At 41.5% G+C, this 19,013-nt stretch overlaps 1 protein-coding gene across 1 annotated transcript in view; it reads left to right on the plus strand.

Annotated features, from left to right (window-relative positions):
• Nucleotides 1–16,008, plus strand: part of HPGDS (hematopoietic prostaglandin D synthase) — a 31,136-nt gene extending 15,128 nt beyond the window's left edge. The window contains exons 3-6 of the mRNA XM_086464481.1: nt 8,790–8,882; nt 11,575–11,684; nt 15,098–15,196; nt 15,827–16,008. Of these exons, the coding sequence (XP_086320607.1) occupies nt 8,790–8,882; nt 11,575–11,684; nt 15,098–15,196; nt 15,827–15,991 (467 nt within the window). The 3' untranslated portion in view covers nt 15,992–16,008. The remainder of the gene's footprint in view (nt 1–8,789; nt 8,883–11,574; nt 11,685–15,097; nt 15,197–15,826) is intronic.
• The last annotated feature ends 3,005 nt before the right edge of the window (nt 16,009–19,013 follow it).

Genomic DNA, 19,013 nt, shown 5'->3' on the forward strand with positions numbered 1-19,013 from the left:
TGTGAAATCATCTGTGCAAAATTTATGCTGGCCTAAGAGTTCTTTGAATTATAGGATTCTGTAGGCACCCGGTTGGTCAGTCAGTGGATGTGAACTGTATCATGCTAATTGACCAGGAAATGTACAACTACAAAGAAATAGTAGGATGTGTGTCTGAAAGTGTTATTACATTGCATATCAGGATGCTAAACTTTTGCTTCTGGAAAGCTTCCTGAATCCTAGCTCAAGCACCAACGTAATGGTGGCATTTGCATTGCAGACATTGTGCCAGTTAAGAGGTTCCTCAACTAAAACAAGAGTAAAGGTATCTTGTTTGGATACATAACAATGTAATGGTGCTAAGGAAATTGCCTGGAGATCAAGTAACTGATGACTACCTCCTCCTCCTCTGTGAAGCAATCATTACTCATGGTATTTCCAGACAAAGTAATCTCCCACAGGCAAATCATTCAGCAAAACTCTAAATAAAAGGTAGCAACAGGGCTTTGCAGTAAACAGCCTTACACTGTACAAGATCGATAGCCACCACCCTAATCTGCCCTAGGGTACCTAAACACGGACTTCACAGGCCATGACTCAACACAAGAAATGGTTGCCTCCTAGCTAGGGACTAGGTCATATAGGGATTGTGTTCCCTAACACTATAATGATATTGCATACAGCAGAGTCACACCATTTACCATGAGAATAAACCACTTGCATTCTCTACTAGCCTGAATTTTCAAAATGTGCCTCAGCTCTCTATGTAGAGGCAGGGCTTGAAGACGAAAACCCACCAGTCCTCAGGAAAGCAGGTAACAGGATCCATGCCAAAAAAGTTCAATTACTGCTGTATTCAACAGTAAACATGAAATGAGGGGATCCATCCAACCCACTGTGCATACAAAGGCATAGTTCACTCTGCTGAGAGATCTTCTATACTACTGTCGTTCATATTCTGTATTCAGATCTTTCTTATGAAGCTCAAGATTTATATATATATGTATATTTTTTATTTTTTTTTCCCGTTTTGCCTGGACTGGGTCTACTTCAAAAAAAAAGAAAGAAAGTAGCAGATTCCAGCCAGTCTCATCCTGGTGAAAACCAAAGTGTGGTAAGTGTTTAGTAATGATAAGGGGAATTTCAGCTGCATTTGATATTACAGCAGCTAATGTAACAGCAATTTGGTACACCACTTATTTTGCAACCCACAAAAGTCATTAAAATAGGTCCAATGAATTGAATTAATTACATAATTATATTGAAGTGAGATTAAGAAATACCAGACAAATTGCTATGCACGCTTGCATACACCATGTTAGCATTCACCCACTTGCCTATGAAAGATCTGAAACCAGTTTTGACTACAGAGTCTGTAAGTACAACAAAAAGTCCCTCTTTTTATAATCTTCAAGTATGATGAAGTAAGAAAAAGTACTTAAGGAAGGAGTTTGGACAAGGAGAACACTTCATGTTTCTTGAGCTACTAAGAGAACATGTAAAAGAATTCAAGTTTGTCTAAGAGTACAGTTAGGTCTCTGCCCAGAGGGTAGGTTTGCTTCATCAATTTTCACAAAAGCAAAGGTTTTGCAACAAATACCAGCCTCCCAGCCAGAAAATACTGTCATTATTCTGAAGAAAAGACTTAGTTCTGTAAAACTGATGGGAAAACAGAAAATATGTGCAATAAGATTAAAGTACAGAAAGGCCATTTAGAAAGCAGACTTGCAGCTGCTGCAAGTTTAATTTTGACCTGGACTGTGATGGGGTTTGTTGTTTGTTTTGGCATTTCTCACGTGACTCCCCCCCAGCAAGCTGTCATCTTAATGGTCCTTCAGGCAAATAAGTAACTCCTCGCTCCTAGAAATACTGTCTCGCTTGATTTTGTCTACACCTAAGTGGTGCTTGTTTTTGTACGAGGGAGGCATATTATAACATAAAAACCTATCTCATTTGGCTTATACATTCTGAAATTAAAATTTCTGTAGCTCAACATTTCCTTTTTTCCTTTCTGTCACTAATCAGATCATCTTTTGTAAATTTTCCAGTTGCTGATTTCAGGCAAGGATTGTAGTTTAAAATAGTTTATAATTTAAACAAGCTTAAGCAAGCTAGTATGTAAATATTAGCATTGACTAGTTTTAGCACAGAATTTTGAAAGACACACTAATATCAAGTAGCAGCTTTACATGACCCTTCACACTATGCAAGTCAATAATTATTTAAATAAGTAAACAAATTCCTATTTTACGTTTCCTTTTGAACAGACTTTGACTTGACTGTGCCACCATTTAAATCATAGTCAATTCAAGATCTATATACTACCACGTAATAGAATCATTTGAGATCTGTATTGCCACGTAATAGGCTTCTCACAAAAAGCATTGCTGCACTGACATAAGTCATGATATAGCAGAAAATCCCCTGTAATGGTGCACCAAGTTACTATCCCCTTGCGATATTAGGCTAGCACGCAGTAAGAGCTTTTGTTCTGTGGCTCATTCTGGGAATTTGAAGCAATGGTAATTATATAGACTTTATCATAATACCAAAGGATGCTTTCATTCACTGATGGCTCTAAACATCCCATAAACTCTTTAGGAGGGGTGGAATGGTGCTTGAAAGGTCCTCAGGAAACTTGACAGACTAATTATTGCACTGAAAATACTTCCAAGATAATAGATAAGTCTTGACAGGCACCTGACAGCAGACAAGAATTTCTCAAGAGAGCAGTTGTCCTGTTTCCTGAGTGACTTGCTGCGCTGTAGCTCTAGCTAAGATGTGTAAATAGCAGTCTTTGGGTAAAAAGTAGGGCTTAGCAATCGCTTCCAAGGAGAATATGAGTTATAATAGCTACAGCACTAAAGCTGGGCTGAGGTTAGATCAGAGCACCGTCCTGGTCATCCCTTTCTAAAAGATACAGACTCTGGATGCCTCCAGCACCAGGCCAATCACTTCCCAGAGGCCTTGTTCCCCTGCCAGCCTCACAAAAAAAAAAAAAAAAAAAGGCACTTTTCATATACTACTTACTGGAAGATGCAAAATATCTCATATATTTGTTTCTCATGATCCATTTTAAATACAAATGGAAAGGAAAAGCAGTTACGATTATTTTCAAGGCAAAGGAGAACTTATTTTGACAGAGATAGTGTAGTAAACAGCATGGCTGTGACTCTTATTTTCCCCCATCTTTGATTAATCCAGCTGCCTTACTATGGCCTCAATATAAGCTGCTTGATTGCAAAACCATTAATTATTCAGGTTTTGAGGAACAATCAAATGCTTAAACACAGCCTGCTTAGCAACAAGGCCATGGACAACTTCAATACAGGCAGCAGGAAGCATAGGGAAGAGCAGGTCAACTTGGGGGAAATAGGGAAACCTGAACTCACGTCTGGGAGCAAAGCTGAGGCGAGTCAGAGTAAATGTGGGGATGAACTAGCAGATATGAGGAGGAGAAGAATAATTAAGAAGTTAAGATCAGTAGAAAAGGAAGAAAGAGCTAAGGGAGGGAGAAAATGAAGAACTGTATCTGCATAGAGGCTTCTCGCTGGCTGGGGGAGAATAGCCGTGAGAAGTATAGCACAGCACTAAGCTCTGGTTTCTCCACACCAGCAGCCAACCAGTCTAGCTGCCAGGCTTGGACAAAACCATGCTCAGCTTGGTGTTGTGTTTCCCCTCCCTGTCCTTCAGAGAGAAACAGGCCCACATGAGCACCGTCCACTGGGTCATGCCCAGAAGGATAACCAAGGAGCTCATCGCCCAAGGGAAGGCCGGAACTCTAGTGAGAACCTATAGGCATGCCAGGATGGCAATAGTTATCACAGCCCTTAGGGATGTCATACAATGGTGACATATTATACAAATGTCCTTGCTTTTAACACATGAGGCCACATCTGCCCTGCTTAGTACCCAGAAGATACTGTGTAAACATCACAGTTCTACTCACAAAAGCCAACCAAAATGAAAGTATTTAGACAAAGGAATTCACCCAACTCCTAAACATTGCACAGATACCTCAGCGAGTCCTTCCTAAAATAAGAAGAGACTGCAGATCAGTCTGATGACTTACACTCACCCTCTCTCAAGGTTTTCTTCATGGGGAGTGTAAAGTCTGTGCAAATGTAATTCCAGTGTGTGATGCTAAAAACAATAAATAACCAATACAATAGGAGAAGCAAGAATTTGCTGATGAAAGTTCAATTTAAAGACGACTACAGGTTTAGTCACCCAAACAGCATGTTTTTTAGAAGTCCTGTTCCTCTTTTCATAGCAAGCAGAAACTGAAAGGGAAAGGTCATATATTTTGTGCATATCTGAGAAATTACGCTGTTTATATGATGACGGCAAGAGATTTTTCTAGCTTTCCTTCTTAAGATGTATTTGCTCAAGTGGGAGTCAGAAACTTTGCAAGACAACATTGTTTTGAAAAACATGGAAAGAACATCCATATGGATACACAAGGGTATAAACTGACGTAAGTACGAAGCAGCCCCCTAACTGATCAAGGTTAAAGAAAAACTAGCAAAGTGACACACACATCCTTCCAGTCTGCAATATTTTGACTTAAGTCTTCATTCACAATTGCTCTCTAATGCATGTTGTTTCATGATTTGCCCCCACAACCCTCATTCTACCCAAATGAGATCACTCACACTCTAGCTTCATGTGCCACCTCTTTCACTTGCTCATCTAATGTATGAGCCTAGCAGGAACCAACCTATGTGCTTTGTTCATCTGGAATTGCTCAAACTGTGCCTTTCACCAAAAACATGTAAAATTTAGCAGTTTTATCACAGTGCTTATATGCATGGCACATTCAGACATCCCCAGAGGTTCCTTGAACATGTGTTGTCAACAAGCAGAGCTAGGACCAAAAGCACACAGGAGGCTCAAATCAAGACACAGAAGCACATATCCATGAGTAAGGGTAACACTGCTTAAATTCATATACAGACAGATGGTTTTCCATTATAGTTTGGAGCCCCTGAGTAGAGAGCCTGGCTGCAGTTTTTGCTGTGCTTCAAAAAATGGACTAAGGGCAAGGTGTCTAGAGGCCACATCGAGGTCATTTGTCAAACCCTGACCTTGCTTCCAGCAATCAAACTGCACCCACCCGGTGTGAAGGCTCTTCGCATCCTTCCTTAGGATGAAGAGGGTGACACAAATCCATCTCCTCTTCTCCACTTGGAAAAGGAAATCTCCAGCTTTCACAGGGAACACATTCCTGCCCACAACAGCCGAACTTATGCATACAGTTGATCTCCTGGTTTTGTTATGAGTTTATCAAAATAGGAAATTGTTCTTTCAAGTTACAAGAGTAAAAAGATACTTCACTGCAGGTTATTAGAAACTTTGGTCGTGTTACATGAATTTCAAATAATAATGATTCAAAGGCAAAGACAGGTTTTGTTTTTCTCTAAACTTTTCCAGACTGAAAACGCAACTTTATAAGACATTATAATCTCCTCCAATACAGAGGAGAAGTACTATAAATATTTTCTGCCCCTTGACTGTTCTTTGCTATTTTCTTCAGCTGTAAAGCAGCCTGGATATCTGCCAAACTTTCTGGTGTGCAGGAATAGCATGCCCTGCACCCAAGAAGAAATGACAGGTTTTTACAATTCTCTGCACAGCACAAGCCTTTCTTCAGAATTCTCAGAATTACATTCATTTACAGCTTAATAACTCAATACTCAACAAAAGTCACTGTATAATCATATACATACACTCTACCAGCAAGAAAAAAAAAAAAAAAAAATCTACATTTATAGTCAAATCACAATTTCCCTCCTCGTTCTTTATAAGAAAAAAAAAAATCAAACAGAATTTTGAACACATAAAGGAAGGAAATTCTTCCATTTACCACCTGTTATGCTTTAAATAATCCATTGTTTAGTAATGATGGCAATAGATATGCCGTCTCTTAGCAAAAAAAGCCAAGCCTCATTATAAATCAAAGCATAATGCCTTTTGGACATTTAAGGCTCACAGGACGAAGTAAAACAAAATCTGTTCTCATTTATGAATTTTACACTCGCACTGTGAATCGTGCAAGTGTATGACTATTTCTTTTGCACAAAACCCAAAGCTGTATTTGTATATTTTTAATTATAAACTCAGTTTCTTCTCCAGCAAAGAACAATCAGATCTTAATGAAAATATCTCAGTACTGAGGAGGAAGCAGTCTGTAGGCATTACCCTTGTTTTCAAGGAGTGAGGAGCAATTCCCTTGAATTCTATGGACTGCTAGGAAAAAAAACACAAGCGAATCCAGAAATGGCCATATTCCCAAGAAACAGAACATGAGAGATTACTACCACTGTCACCCAGCTGCCTTTCACACCATAATCTGTGTTCCTCAACTGTCAGAAAGATGCCCCCCTCCTTTTGCTGTTATCAAGAGTTTCTTAAAAAAAAAAAAAAAAATCTATACAAACCAACCAGCTTTCATTTCCTTGTAGTGACTGACAAAGTGAAACAGACAAAGCTGTGGCTTTTAGGCTTTCCCCGGTACGTAAACATAGCAGAAAACGGTCTGTTCAGTTTCTAGATGAAGCAATTGTAGTTTCCCAACCTGAGCAGCGATCACCATGTTTTGACAGTTATTGCTACAGAGGCTGGGTTAGTCACGTTGACCTAGCCAAAACTGCATCAGCCCAGTGACACTCCTACTACGGCCTCCAAAAAAGGCCAGTTAACTCCTTCAGGGTCAGTGGTTATTGCTCCTGAGCTGGCTACACTTTTGCTGCTACCTATCATCAGGCTTTGGTGTACAGCCTTCTGTGGTCTGGGGGAGTGTGAAGACGGCTATAGGCTGACCATGCTGGCACGTCCAGCAGTCAGGCACGCTCTTATCCCCTCCACTCACGCTTGCTTGAAAGATGCGCTGCATAAGCAAATGTTATTTCACAGCTCTGTGGCTTTGGAGGCAGTGATGCTCAGGGCACTCTGCGCCGTTAACCCACAGCGCAGAACCAAGGGTCCTCTCATTTTCACAATCAGAGAGCTTCCCAGATTAGTATTTAGGAATGCATCTTTTCCCTCTCTGAATTCTCAGTGAAGCAATACATGGACTTGCCAGGACCTGCTGCTCTCTGGATAATAAACATACAAAGTCTTCTTTGCAGCAAGTCTATTATTGTTTCAGTAACAACTAGCAGTGCATGCTTTCTCCCTGTGGTACAGCAGCTAATCCTCTTTGAGCTCTCTTGCTTCTGCTAGTCGTCAGCATCAAAATTTATACTGGCTTCACAGTGTGCTGAACTTAGGAGGGGGAAAAAAAGGTATCATGAGTACTGTGAGTAGTGTGTTCAGACACAGAAAAAAATGTACAGAGGAGTCCTGGATGTCTTGTGTAGCTGTCAAATTCATTTTGCAAGTACAGATTTGCCATCTAAGATCCCATATCTAATGTGATTCACACACTGTATGTTAAGCCACAGAGCCACATGGCAATGTTCACCATTGATGAAGTAGCCTTGATAAACAGGTCATGAATGCATGAGGTTTCATTATTTTTCCCTTTTCATTGAGAACTAAAAAGCCTCATGGAACAGAAGTCTCCCTTCAGCTGTCCCATAAAGACAGTTCTCCTGGGTTTGAAAGTACCTTGCATGTTTCCAATAGCCAGCATTCTCGCTTTTCTGCTTCCACCCCTTTACATCACAAGACAGATTTAGGATGGGCACACATCTTGTTTACATAAAGTGTAATCCATGCAAATCTGGGTACAAAGCATTTGGCTATGACCGGCACTTACAATCATGTACTTGAAATTTATGAACTAGCATCCTTTGAAATGCAGAGATTTAAAGTCCCCCCAGCGAACAGCACTAGGTTCCCAAGAGCTGATCCTCACTGCCCTAAACATGACAGTTTTTCCTAGTTTAAGCTGTGCTCCAGGGTTCCAGTCCCATTTGATATCTTGCCAGCAGCCTCTCCAAAACATGGCAAAACAGCAGTCCAAGTTTTCAAGTACATTATGCTACTAAATTAATAACTGAAAAATAAGATTGATTTCACATCTCAAACTCCCTTACAGATATCCATGATGCCTGCTTAGTTTGTCTTCTGCTATACTTGAAATCTTGAGGCTTTTTCTCCATGACTGACTGAATTTTTTTTTAATGCAATCCAAGTAAATTTGAGTATCTTCTTAGCATTTGTGGTTCAGTGTAAAAGCTGTATTTGTCTCTTGGTGATGACTGTCAAGCGAAATGTCTTGTCACAATATAAGTTCTGAAATACAGACACTTCTCTGAATCACTGCTTCTGAATTTAAGACAAGTGTAAATGAAAAAGCACCTTTTTTTAGAGTTTTTACCCAATCTCTTACTGGATTGGGTAAGATGCTTCTTGCCAGCTGGATCCTGCACTACAAAATCTTTAGTAGTATTTAGCTTAACTTTGGCAGTCACTCTCCTGGGGAGGAAAAAGCAGGGAAGAGAAGGAAAACCCAAGATTCCACTGGAAAGTTTCCCTACATAAAGAATTCAGCATATGTAGGAGTACATTCAGCCTTTATAGCACAAGGCTAGGAAACGCAATACCTGGTTTGTACGCTACGGTTGCCCTCTCGCAGTGGTTACATCCTGGTTATAGGATATAACCCCTCTTGCATCTGGTTATATCCTTAAACTTACTTTTTTTTTTTTAGTCCATGCATTTCCCTACAGAAATACAGTGAAACTGTTAAATGCTGTAACAATGCATACCTTGAGTGGTAAAAGCGCAACTAGTACAGACTCCTACTTTTAAGGGCTATGATTTAACTTTTTGTTGGTTTCTCTTTTTCTTTCTCCTCCAAGCTATCCCATTTGGCAAAATCCCCATTCTGGAAGTAGACGGAGTTACCATTCACCAGAGCTTGGCAATAGCAAGATACCTTGCCAGAGAATCAGGTAACACATATTTGATCATTTTCTTGCTCTGTCCTGAACCCACCTTTAACGCTCAGGAAAAATCCACAGCAAAAATAGAAACAAACCAACAACTTGGCAAGCCCAACCGAGCAGAAGTCAACACCAGCATGGCAATACTGGTACTAGTGCTTTTCCCAGGCACAAACAGCTTAGAGTTAGCCTCTCATTGCGTCCGGTTTGGCTGCCAGCACCAAGTGCTGACCACAGAAACACAGCGTACCACATACGGTGCTATTAGAGGTGCCACTCAAAGAGCCATGGTGTAAAAAGCACCGAGGAGTGCTGTGTGCTGGCATGCTCGTGTTCAGCAGCCTTCTTTACCATAATTTGCTGCCAATTTTGCTCGCCAAGTTGCAGCTGCTGTGGCAATCCTGATGAGATCTCAGGCTACATCCCCTGTGGTTTCAAGATCAGAAAGAAGAAACAGAGCAAGGCACATCTGCTAAGACACTGTATGACTGGGTTTAGAGTCACGCAAATGTCACATAGAAAGTAAAAAAAAAAAAAGACAAAAAAGTCAAAGTAACAACCTGTAGTGTGAAATGCTACTGTGCTCAGAGCTGAAGTCACGTGGCTGAGCTCCTTATTTGCACTGTAAGTGTGTACACCTAATGGAAAACTCAGAAATAATCCCCCCTTACGTCTGATTGAGTTTCCCCTCTGCATATGGCACCTGAGGTTTGGGCCGACTTCTCCAGCCAATAAACTTTATATTCACGACAGAAGTGTGTACCTGTGGCCTCCCTAAGGCTCTCAGGGCAGTTTCGACTGGAACTAAACTTTGAGCTGCCAGGCTAACCAGCAAGATGACCAGGAGGAGAAGGTTTGGAAGCACTAGAGATTATCACAGTCAGCAGGCAGAGCGCTCTGAAGCAGATTTAGGCAACAATTCTGAGCTGGCAGAGAGATTAGATCAGATGATGACATCACTGAAATACTTACATGCTATGCAAGTACTCGACTGGTCAGATAAAGTGACATTAATAATGCAAGTAATTCAAGAGAGTAGTCAGGGCTTGCTTTAGGTCCGCAAGCTGTCATTCAAAACCAGCTGCAAACCCAATCTGGCTGAAGGCAGACATGTTCATGATGTGCTGAACATCAGCACAGTGAAGAGTGGGGGCTGGGAATGGAGTACTATCCTACTGTTTTTGGAGGGGGGGGGGGGGTGTTTTTGTTTTTTTGTTGTTGTTGTTGTTTTTGTTTGGTTGGTTGGGTTTTTACACTCTGAGCAAAGAGATGTAACTTGCCTTTCAAAATATCTCACATTTCCAACTGAGGAAACAAGCAGAAGTGCAGAGTGTTATTCTTCAGGGGACTAGCATGATGTATTTTCAAGCATGTCTGCAATATATGTTCCTGACAGTTTCCTCCATCCTTGATACAATCTACTATTTACAAGAGAAGAGAATGGCGAGCGTCTACCTAGTAATGAAAAACGCTGAGAAAGCCTGCCTTCCACCCACGCTGCCTCCCTCACTGCCTCCTATTGGGAGGCTGATCTGGAGCTGTGCTCCTTTTATGGTCTGAAGTTCTGACTTAGGCATTCCCCTGAAACTTTTTCCATTGGTTTGTAACAGCCACAAAGGCTAGTGGAGCACACTCAGACCGTGCTGTTCTCCTTTCAGTGTAGGTCATACCACCAGCAGGAAAAAGAGCATGCACAGAAGGGTAAAAAAAAAAAAAATCTTTTCAACTTAATAGTCAAAGCTTTTTAGTTCTGCCATTACATCTGCATACATGTCACTAATCCTTTAAAACTAAGAAATGGCATTTTTAGGCGCCCATCACCAACAACTGTTTACTGAAGTCTCACAGAACTTGATGCCCAAAGAGGGCACAGCCCTCGCCTTCAAAAGCATAACGTTTCAAATTTCAGTAAGGGAGATGACTTAGCAGAGAAAGGGCATACAGGTTATGGGAAACACGGGGCTTCCAGGTGAAGCTTAAGAACAAAGAGAGGAAGAGAATGATGATCTGAACCTGCACAGAGGTGAAAGCATAAACACAGGTCTATGAAACAAGAGTGAGGGGAAAAAAGTAGTAGCATTAAGAAGACTGCAGGCAAGCCAACAGGGGAGGAAAGCAGATTTGTAAACGAGACGAAAGTTTGGCTAAGGTGCTTGATTACAATGAAGTAATCAAAAGGAAGCAGGATGTCACAAGAAGGTTCTAAATGGGGCTGAATGGGCAGGATAGAGGGAAAAAAGAAGCAGACTTTCACAGAAACACTTTCGGAAATTGCGTTGATGAAGATGGAAAGACTATGAGATGGAGAAGGACACTGAAAGCTCGGAAGGGAAAGATTAACAGAAAGCAATTGGTGTTGAGCCTCACAGAAAGTGCTGGTATGGTGGAAGGCAGAGACAAGGGTAAAGAAGTGGAAGGCAGAGAGAAGGGTAAAGAAGTGGTAGGCAGGCTGCGGGCTCAGGTAATGGAAAGAAAACTCACTACCTCAGATGGCTATGTGAGGCTAGAGGGGGAAAAAAGCAAAGGTAGATGACATTGCACCTGGATGCAAGGACTCAAATGCATATTGCTACCATCAAAACAAGCCATGAAGAGCATGTATTTTTATGGAAGTGTTCACAAACAACTGTTTACCTTTGTGGTATCAAAAATCCCTGCTGATGCTGTCTCTAACCTCCCTTCACATGCTTGCTTCCCATAGGTCTTGCAGGTCAGACACCTGTGGAACAGGCACTAGCTGATGCCATCGTGGACACCATAGATGATTTCATGACTCTGTTCCCCTGGGCAGAGAAAAACCAGGACGTGAGAGTAAGACAATCATTAATTTAAACAAAGATTGCACATAAGCCATGACTCTGTACCTGACCATCTCTTCTGCAGAAACTGCCATGTGTCAGCCCCAGGGTCCATCACGTCACCTCAGCAAAGCTGAACTGGAGGAGCTCTACAGTTCTTCCTTAAGGCTATTCCAGCCAAGGCTTTCCGCTCCCTCCCACCAACTTCCTTCACCAGATTTTTTTCAGACTTAGTGGAAACAATGAGGCCATCATGAGCCATCCCTTACTAGTTCACCTTGAATCAAGGATACCTTATGTCCATACAGCAAACTGCTCTTCAAATGGGAAAGACAGGACATTTCCACCCCAGCCACCACCATGCAATCTTGTTGCAAACAGACTAAGCTCAAATCGTTTTCTTTCTGGTAACTCAACAAGATTAACAGCCCCATCACAACTTATTTTTGCACTTCTGCATCTTGATTTCTTCTTGGTTTTTAATGACTATCAGTCTTCAATAACATCAGCTGCCAGTAACAAATGCTTTTCAACTACCAGAGCGGTGTAAGACAGCAGGTGCTGCTAAAGAGGAGAAGTAGCACATCCCTCACTGTCACTGCAGCTGTCCTCTTCAGACCCGCCCCTGCAGCCCCACCTTGTTCCTCCACAGGGCTTCTGCAAATACTGACACCAGGCTAACATGCTGCCATGGGTACTTTAACATACAGTAACGGGCAAGTCCTACAGCATTTAGGGTGGGTGGGTTTTTGGCATCAGTCCAACCCCTCTCACCAGAGCCCCAAACACAATCAGCTGCTGGGGGAAGGGGGTGACAGAGGAGTTAACGCCAGCATTACAATGGCTCCACACAGCTCTGACCCAAGAAGATGACCTGATCCTTTTAGGAAAGCAGTGGTGTAACAATATTAACTACTAGCGCAGCCACCTTCCATTTATTCAAAGGTAACATTTCAGATCAACTAGGTATCTCATTACAGAAACCATGGGTACAAAATGTTGCCCAAAACCAATAACAAATAATGAAATGACATGAAAGTGCTCTGAAATCTTGCAGGGGAAAATCTGAAAGTGCATAAGGAGGTTTTAGTATTAAAAAATGTGAATTACTTAATTTCCTAGTGATTTCCTGAAGTTTCCTAATTTGGGGAGGGGAGGTTGAGTAATGATTTTTAATTATTTAAAGACAGTCACACTACTGCTAATGTGTTAGTGTAGAAGCAGCAGTATCACCACAGTACTGCCACTCCTTTTCAGGGAAACTCCCACAATAACGCCTGTGTGTGTCCCAGCTCGTACTCAAGCACTTCTCCAAAATAAGGACTCAGATCATGTCACCAGTAATTAATTTAAAAAGGAAGAGAGTTCATAGGCAACTGTTATATGCCTGTATGCACGTATGCATGTAAGGGAGTGTTTTGGGGCCAAGGAAGATCAAGAAACTTATTTTCTGGGAATCTCTAACATTTTTCACATTATTAGCTGATCTCCCTCTCTTCTCCCGGGTCCACTGCCACCACCTTGTGGTAGAAGTGGGGTCTCATGGTCTCACAAGACCAGAATTAAGTGGTTTACACACAGTAAAGTCAGAAAACTTCCCCAGGCCTGACAAGTGATTACAAGAACACACATCCCTCAGAGAAAGCTGAAAGGATGTGCCATGCCATCTAGCCAGCAGCAAAGAGAAAACCAAACAAGATAAAGGGAGCAGAGGTGTAAGCTGCCCAGCGAAGCTCCCTCCGTGCCAGGCATAGACTCTCCCTTCACCTTACACCCCCCTCCCCCCGCCCCCCCCCCCCCCCCCCCGCCCGTCAAAAACCAGCTGGCAGTGCAACAGCTCTGTCATGCATTGCTGGAGAACTCTAGGGTTAAGACAAGTAGGTTGTGCCACTCCAGAAGATGGATCCCGGTCATGTCCCCACCAGCTTCACAGGTTGACTGTGTACTTCTGTAGTTGGGGGAGGTCATTACAGTCATGATCACGCAGTAGTTTGTGGGATTTTTTTTGAGGGGTGGGGGTGGGGCAGGGTGGGAGAACTCACCTAAAAAAAGGAAATGCTACAGCACAGGGTACAAATATGAAATTTCTGGACAGCAAACTTCTGGCTGTTACTTGCAGTCACCATATTCAGTTACTAAGCTCTTAACAGACAGCAGAAAATTATGTCAAATCTTCAAATACGTCTACAGAAATACTGATTTTATTTCAGCCTGCATTTTTGGGGACCATTTACACTGCCGCCTCTTCTAAATTTTTTTTTTTTTTCATTAAGCTGAATGTCAAAGCTATTAAAATAATTCCATTCCTGTATAGCAGTGCTTATTTAACCATGCCTCAGTACGTTCCTCCAAAATTAGGCCAGACACATTAACTGAACAAACTGTGCCACATGGGTCAGACCAGATGGCCACAACAGTCTGCAATCTCAATTGCTTCCATGCAGGCAAGAAGAGAAAACCAGAAACAGTTTCCCTCTCCAAAGGAAACAGCTAACCCTTTAAAAGCAACCTCAAAAGTTTCTGCTAAGGGGAACAGCTAGCAGAGAACCACCACCATACACAATCTCATCCTCCATCTATTAACATACCAATACTAATGCCCATACCCTTCAATGCAGACTTCTCTTTAAAAACATATTTTATCCACCTCAAATCTCATTGCTGTGTAAATAAAAAAAGCAAACAGAATAACCTCATAACATAAAAGCTCAAAGAAAAACCCAGCAAAATCTCAAAACCTGGGTTCTATATCTCACAGGAGAAGGGCTTGTAAGGAAAGATACTGATCAGCATCTGACAGCTCAGAAAGACTGACCTTAAGGGATTCTGGAAATTTGCAGCTCCGTACACAAGAAAACATAACATCCAAGAGTCCCCAAAAAATGACTGTGAGACATCAGGAATGTTTTATAGATGGATTCTTCCCAAATCTGTGGCAAGGCTCCTGTCTTGCCACAGCTGGGTGGCTGTTAGCACTGATCAATGTGCAGCATCACCCCACACATGGTGTCTCAGCATCCAGGAGCTCTCAGGTGTTCATTAAGGGAGTAATTAGCTTAAGTCACAGCTCACTGAGCCACAAATACCATGTTCTGGGCATCTAACTCTCTTCAGGGGTAATTACCTTAGCTCTCCTAAATTCTATATCGCCCCTTTGCATGTATTCAAATGACAGTTACCTCTGCATTTTGTTACTGATCTTAAATAATTGCTGTTTTCTGTATTAATCCTGACTTGGATGTTAACACATTCCTTCTTCCAAAGAGAACAGAGTACTCTAAATTTTGGTCCAGACCAAATGATTGCACTGCCACCTTTTTCAGATTTCAGTTTTCTTTTTCACAAGTAAGAAACCCCCAAAAATTCAGTTTTGCAGACTGAAGCACTTACGCATTGGTGTGCATCTTTGTTTTGTTCTTCCCTCAGAAACGAGCATTTGATGATATCCTCACCAACAAAGCACCTGAGTTACTGAAAGATTTGGATGCTTTCTTAGGGGATAACAACTGGCTGGTAGGGAAATCTGTAAGTATAATTTTTGTTTCTCCCATTACAAACAGGTTGCCAGAAAAATAAAATCACTATTGCTGAATTTCTGGATTTCATGTTAGCCCATGAAACAACTCTCCCCACTCTTTTAGCTCTTTGTTCTTACCAATACACAATTGGCCACTCAATTGCGAAGTTTTTTCCATGCTACTAGAAAATTGAGGCAAACCAGGACTAGGATCCACATTTTTTACATGAGTTTGGAAGTATGTTCACACAAAACATTATAAATGCCTTTGTACTAGTCAACACAGATGAGAGATGTTAAGAACTCTGCCTATAATCACTGATCAAGATATAGGACAATATGAAAAAAAACCTCTATGAAAATGTAATCCCCTTTTTTAACTGAAACACTTTTCTGCAGCAGTTTCAGCAGGAAAGATTCATATTGTAATGCAAGTAATATTTGTAGCAAAGGCTTTATTTAACCAATTTTTACTTAAGTCTTGCTGCATTGCAACCTAATTACTAGCTCTGTAATTATAGGCTTTAAAACAAACCCCAGCAAACACTTACACAAACCAGATCAATTCATGTTTCATTTCTGCAGTTTGCTGAGGATTACCAAATAAAATTTACTGCTTTCTCTCCCACTTCCACCAGGTAACATGGGCTGATTTCTACTGGGATGTGTGCAGTACGACACTTCTGTCCTGTAAACCTGACCTGGCAGACAACTACCCCAGGCTTTTGTCTCTCAGAGACAGAGTGCAAGCGCTTCCAGCTATTGCAGCCTGGATCCAGAAAAGACCAAAGACTATAATGTAGATCAGCTGTTCATACTGAAAAAAACAAATGCATGTTTAGTTTTCAACATGACAAGCACCCTAAGTTATTAATTTTAGAATCATTTAAATTCATTTCAGATGGGTATGTTATACCAAAATCTAACACTTGTATCCATTTATAGGAGAGAATATAAAACCTGATTTAGCAGAGTAGAGCCTGAGGGGACATGTGGTTTCAACCACATTCCTCCCCACTACTAATAAAGTGCTTGATGAACCCAATTAATGCTATGTTCTGTGGGGTCTCAAAGGGAGAAGACATGAACAAACCTTCCTGGAGAGATGCAATCTCAACAATACTTTATTTATTGCAGACTTTTCAATCTGGAGGAAAACAGGCTAATTAACAGAGAGGGTAAATGTGTGGGAGGACTAAGGACACTAAGCAAAAAAGAAAGGAAAAATGGACCCACTTAAGTCAACAAATTTCAAGCTTCTCAAGCACTTTCTTTAGACTCTTGAAGTTCATGCTGTGCCATTGCAATAGAAAAACCCAAACAAAACCCCAAAAACAGCCAACAACCAAACCTAAGCAAAAAGCAACACTAGTTCTCCATAAACATACCAGCTGCAAAAATATTCAGCAGCTCAGTGTCTCTTCCAGTAAGCAGGAGACACAAACTGGGGGGTGATGGTGGCAGGGATGGAAACCAGGTTTAGAACAAATGAACGAACAGTTTGTTCTTCTGGCACCGGCGAAAACAGGTAAGTGGAAATCCTGGCAACGTGGACAGTTGTAGATGCAAGCGATTTACACAAACTCATGGGGAGACAAGTGCTTGCAAGAGGGCTCCACCGCGTGGTGTAAGCAGATAAACCACAACACACTTGGCCAATCCTCCGGGCTGAAAATGACCACTGTTGAGAAAGTGTTTTCCTTTACACTTGCTTTTCCCTTCTACCATAAGAATTATTATTTCATCGAATCACATGAGTGACACCAACCAACCACTAACATTTGGGAGACAACCCAGGTATTGGCAGAACTGAGAGCAAGGTCCAATCCTTTGCTGGTTCCAGTATGGTGTCGCCACCTGCTTTGCAATTCCTTGCATGCTTTGTTCTCGCTCTTCATAGATCTTTCCTTCTTCAGCTCCCACTCTCGTTTTCAGCAACAGATTTCAGATAGTTGTACTTCCTGCCTCCCCCGTACATCTTTTACAATAAGACACAATTACAGAATGGTTGAGGATGAAGGGACCTCTGGAGGTCATCTGGTCCAAACCCCCTTCTCAAGCAGGGCCACCAAGACTGAGTATCTCCAAGGATGGTGACTCCACAATCTCTTAAGACCCCCAATTAAAGAGGGTAAAAACATTTAAACAAAAAAAAAAGGCAGAAACACATGAGCTTCACAGCACTTAAAACAAGACATTGGCCACAGGGGTCTAGGGATGTGACTATTCAAGAAGTAACCACTGCTCAGCCAGACTACGTGAACTGATGACCTACGCATACCAAACCGAAACACCACACAAACCACCCTAGAGGGCAGGCATTTTGTTTCATTTCACAACTGAAGCAAGCAGGCGAGAACATGCAAATACAATGGGATATGAGTTGGGTTAGGATCATGCTCAACAGAAACAGACAACCTAATTAATTGCAGCATTAAACACTCGCGGTTGGCTGTTAAATCCCGCTATTTAGTCCCTCCAAAACAGGAGGGATTAAAGAAGCACACTAGAGAAACTGAGTCTTACCCTTCTCCCTTCCCATATAATAATGCATTTCTTCACCCTATTTCAGTTGTGCATTTTGGAACACAGCACAGCCACAGAAGATTTCTAGTAAAAGTGAAGTAAAGTTTAGTTCAAACTTCGAAAACATTTTAAAAGCTTTCATTTTCTATCCATTTTGTACCCGCAGAAGTCACACAGTTGGAAAACACACCCATAGCCATAACCAACCAGATGCCCAGCTCACAGACCACCTCACTGACTAATCCCTAGAAGTATCTGAAGACAGACTGAAATACTGAGCAACCATGGACTCCAGCTCCTCTTCCCTACTCTTCATATAAAACTGTTCAAGTTCTTTCAAAAGAAGATGCAACAAGTGTCTTCTGACTGTGACAACCACATATAGTTAGATACCACTTTTCTATCAACCCCATATTGCAAACCAGAGTGAAGTCTAGGGCGCAATCTTCCGAGAGATTCAGCCTGGTACAGTTTTGCTGAGCTCTGCACAGAGCATATAGCAGCTGAGGCTTTAAGAGAGGGCAGGGGCAATAAGGACTTCTCCATACTTCACCTTCCCCCAGCTTCTAAAAAATCAGCCATCTGAATCTTAACTGCTCTGAGTTCAAAAGACCGAATTTCAGTCCCTTCCTCTGTCCAGGAAAATGGACATTCTCCTTTCCTACCTCCTCAGATCACCTCCTTGGCAGCAGAATACAAACTTCAGGTGGAGGCACACCTCACCCTTAGTATCACTGAAGCTCTTCATTTCACAGAGATTAAAAATTCATTGAAACTTCAAGAAGGGAGCAAGACATAAGCTTTGTGTTTAGGGCACTTCACTGGTGGAGCACAGATCTGGTATCTACAACAAGGACTGACAGAAAAATTGCAACCTGGGTGGAAAGTTCCATTTGGCAGGAGTTCTGTTTTTATCATCAATAGCCTAACACAACTGTGATTAGAGTGTTACAAAATACCAGTAATTAACTACTGCTGGATAAAGTCCTGTCAGTTAAAATGGAACATTTCAGCTAGTTTGAAAGGTGCCTATTTGATTTCTAACACACAAGTTAGCACCCACCCCCCCGCCCCCAACAACGTCATAATGAAAACATTTTGTTAATCTATGGAATTTTATTTGACCAAGTTGATACAAAACCAGTACAGAACATCAAATGAACCAAAACAAGCAGAAACACACTTGAGCATTGTCAAATAAGGCACATGTAAAAAAAAATCTACACGCATAGTTCAGTGAAACAGACAGTTTTTATATATATATATATTTGGAGGTAGAAATAATTACAAAAATACTGA

Source organism: Leptosomus discolor, chromosome 4, assembly GCF_034619465.1.
Source record: "Leptosomus discolor isolate bLepDis1 chromosome 4, bLepDis1.hap2, whole genome shotgun sequence".
Taxonomy (NCBI): domain Eukaryota; kingdom Metazoa; phylum Chordata; class Aves; order Leptosomiformes; family Leptosomidae; genus Leptosomus; species Leptosomus discolor.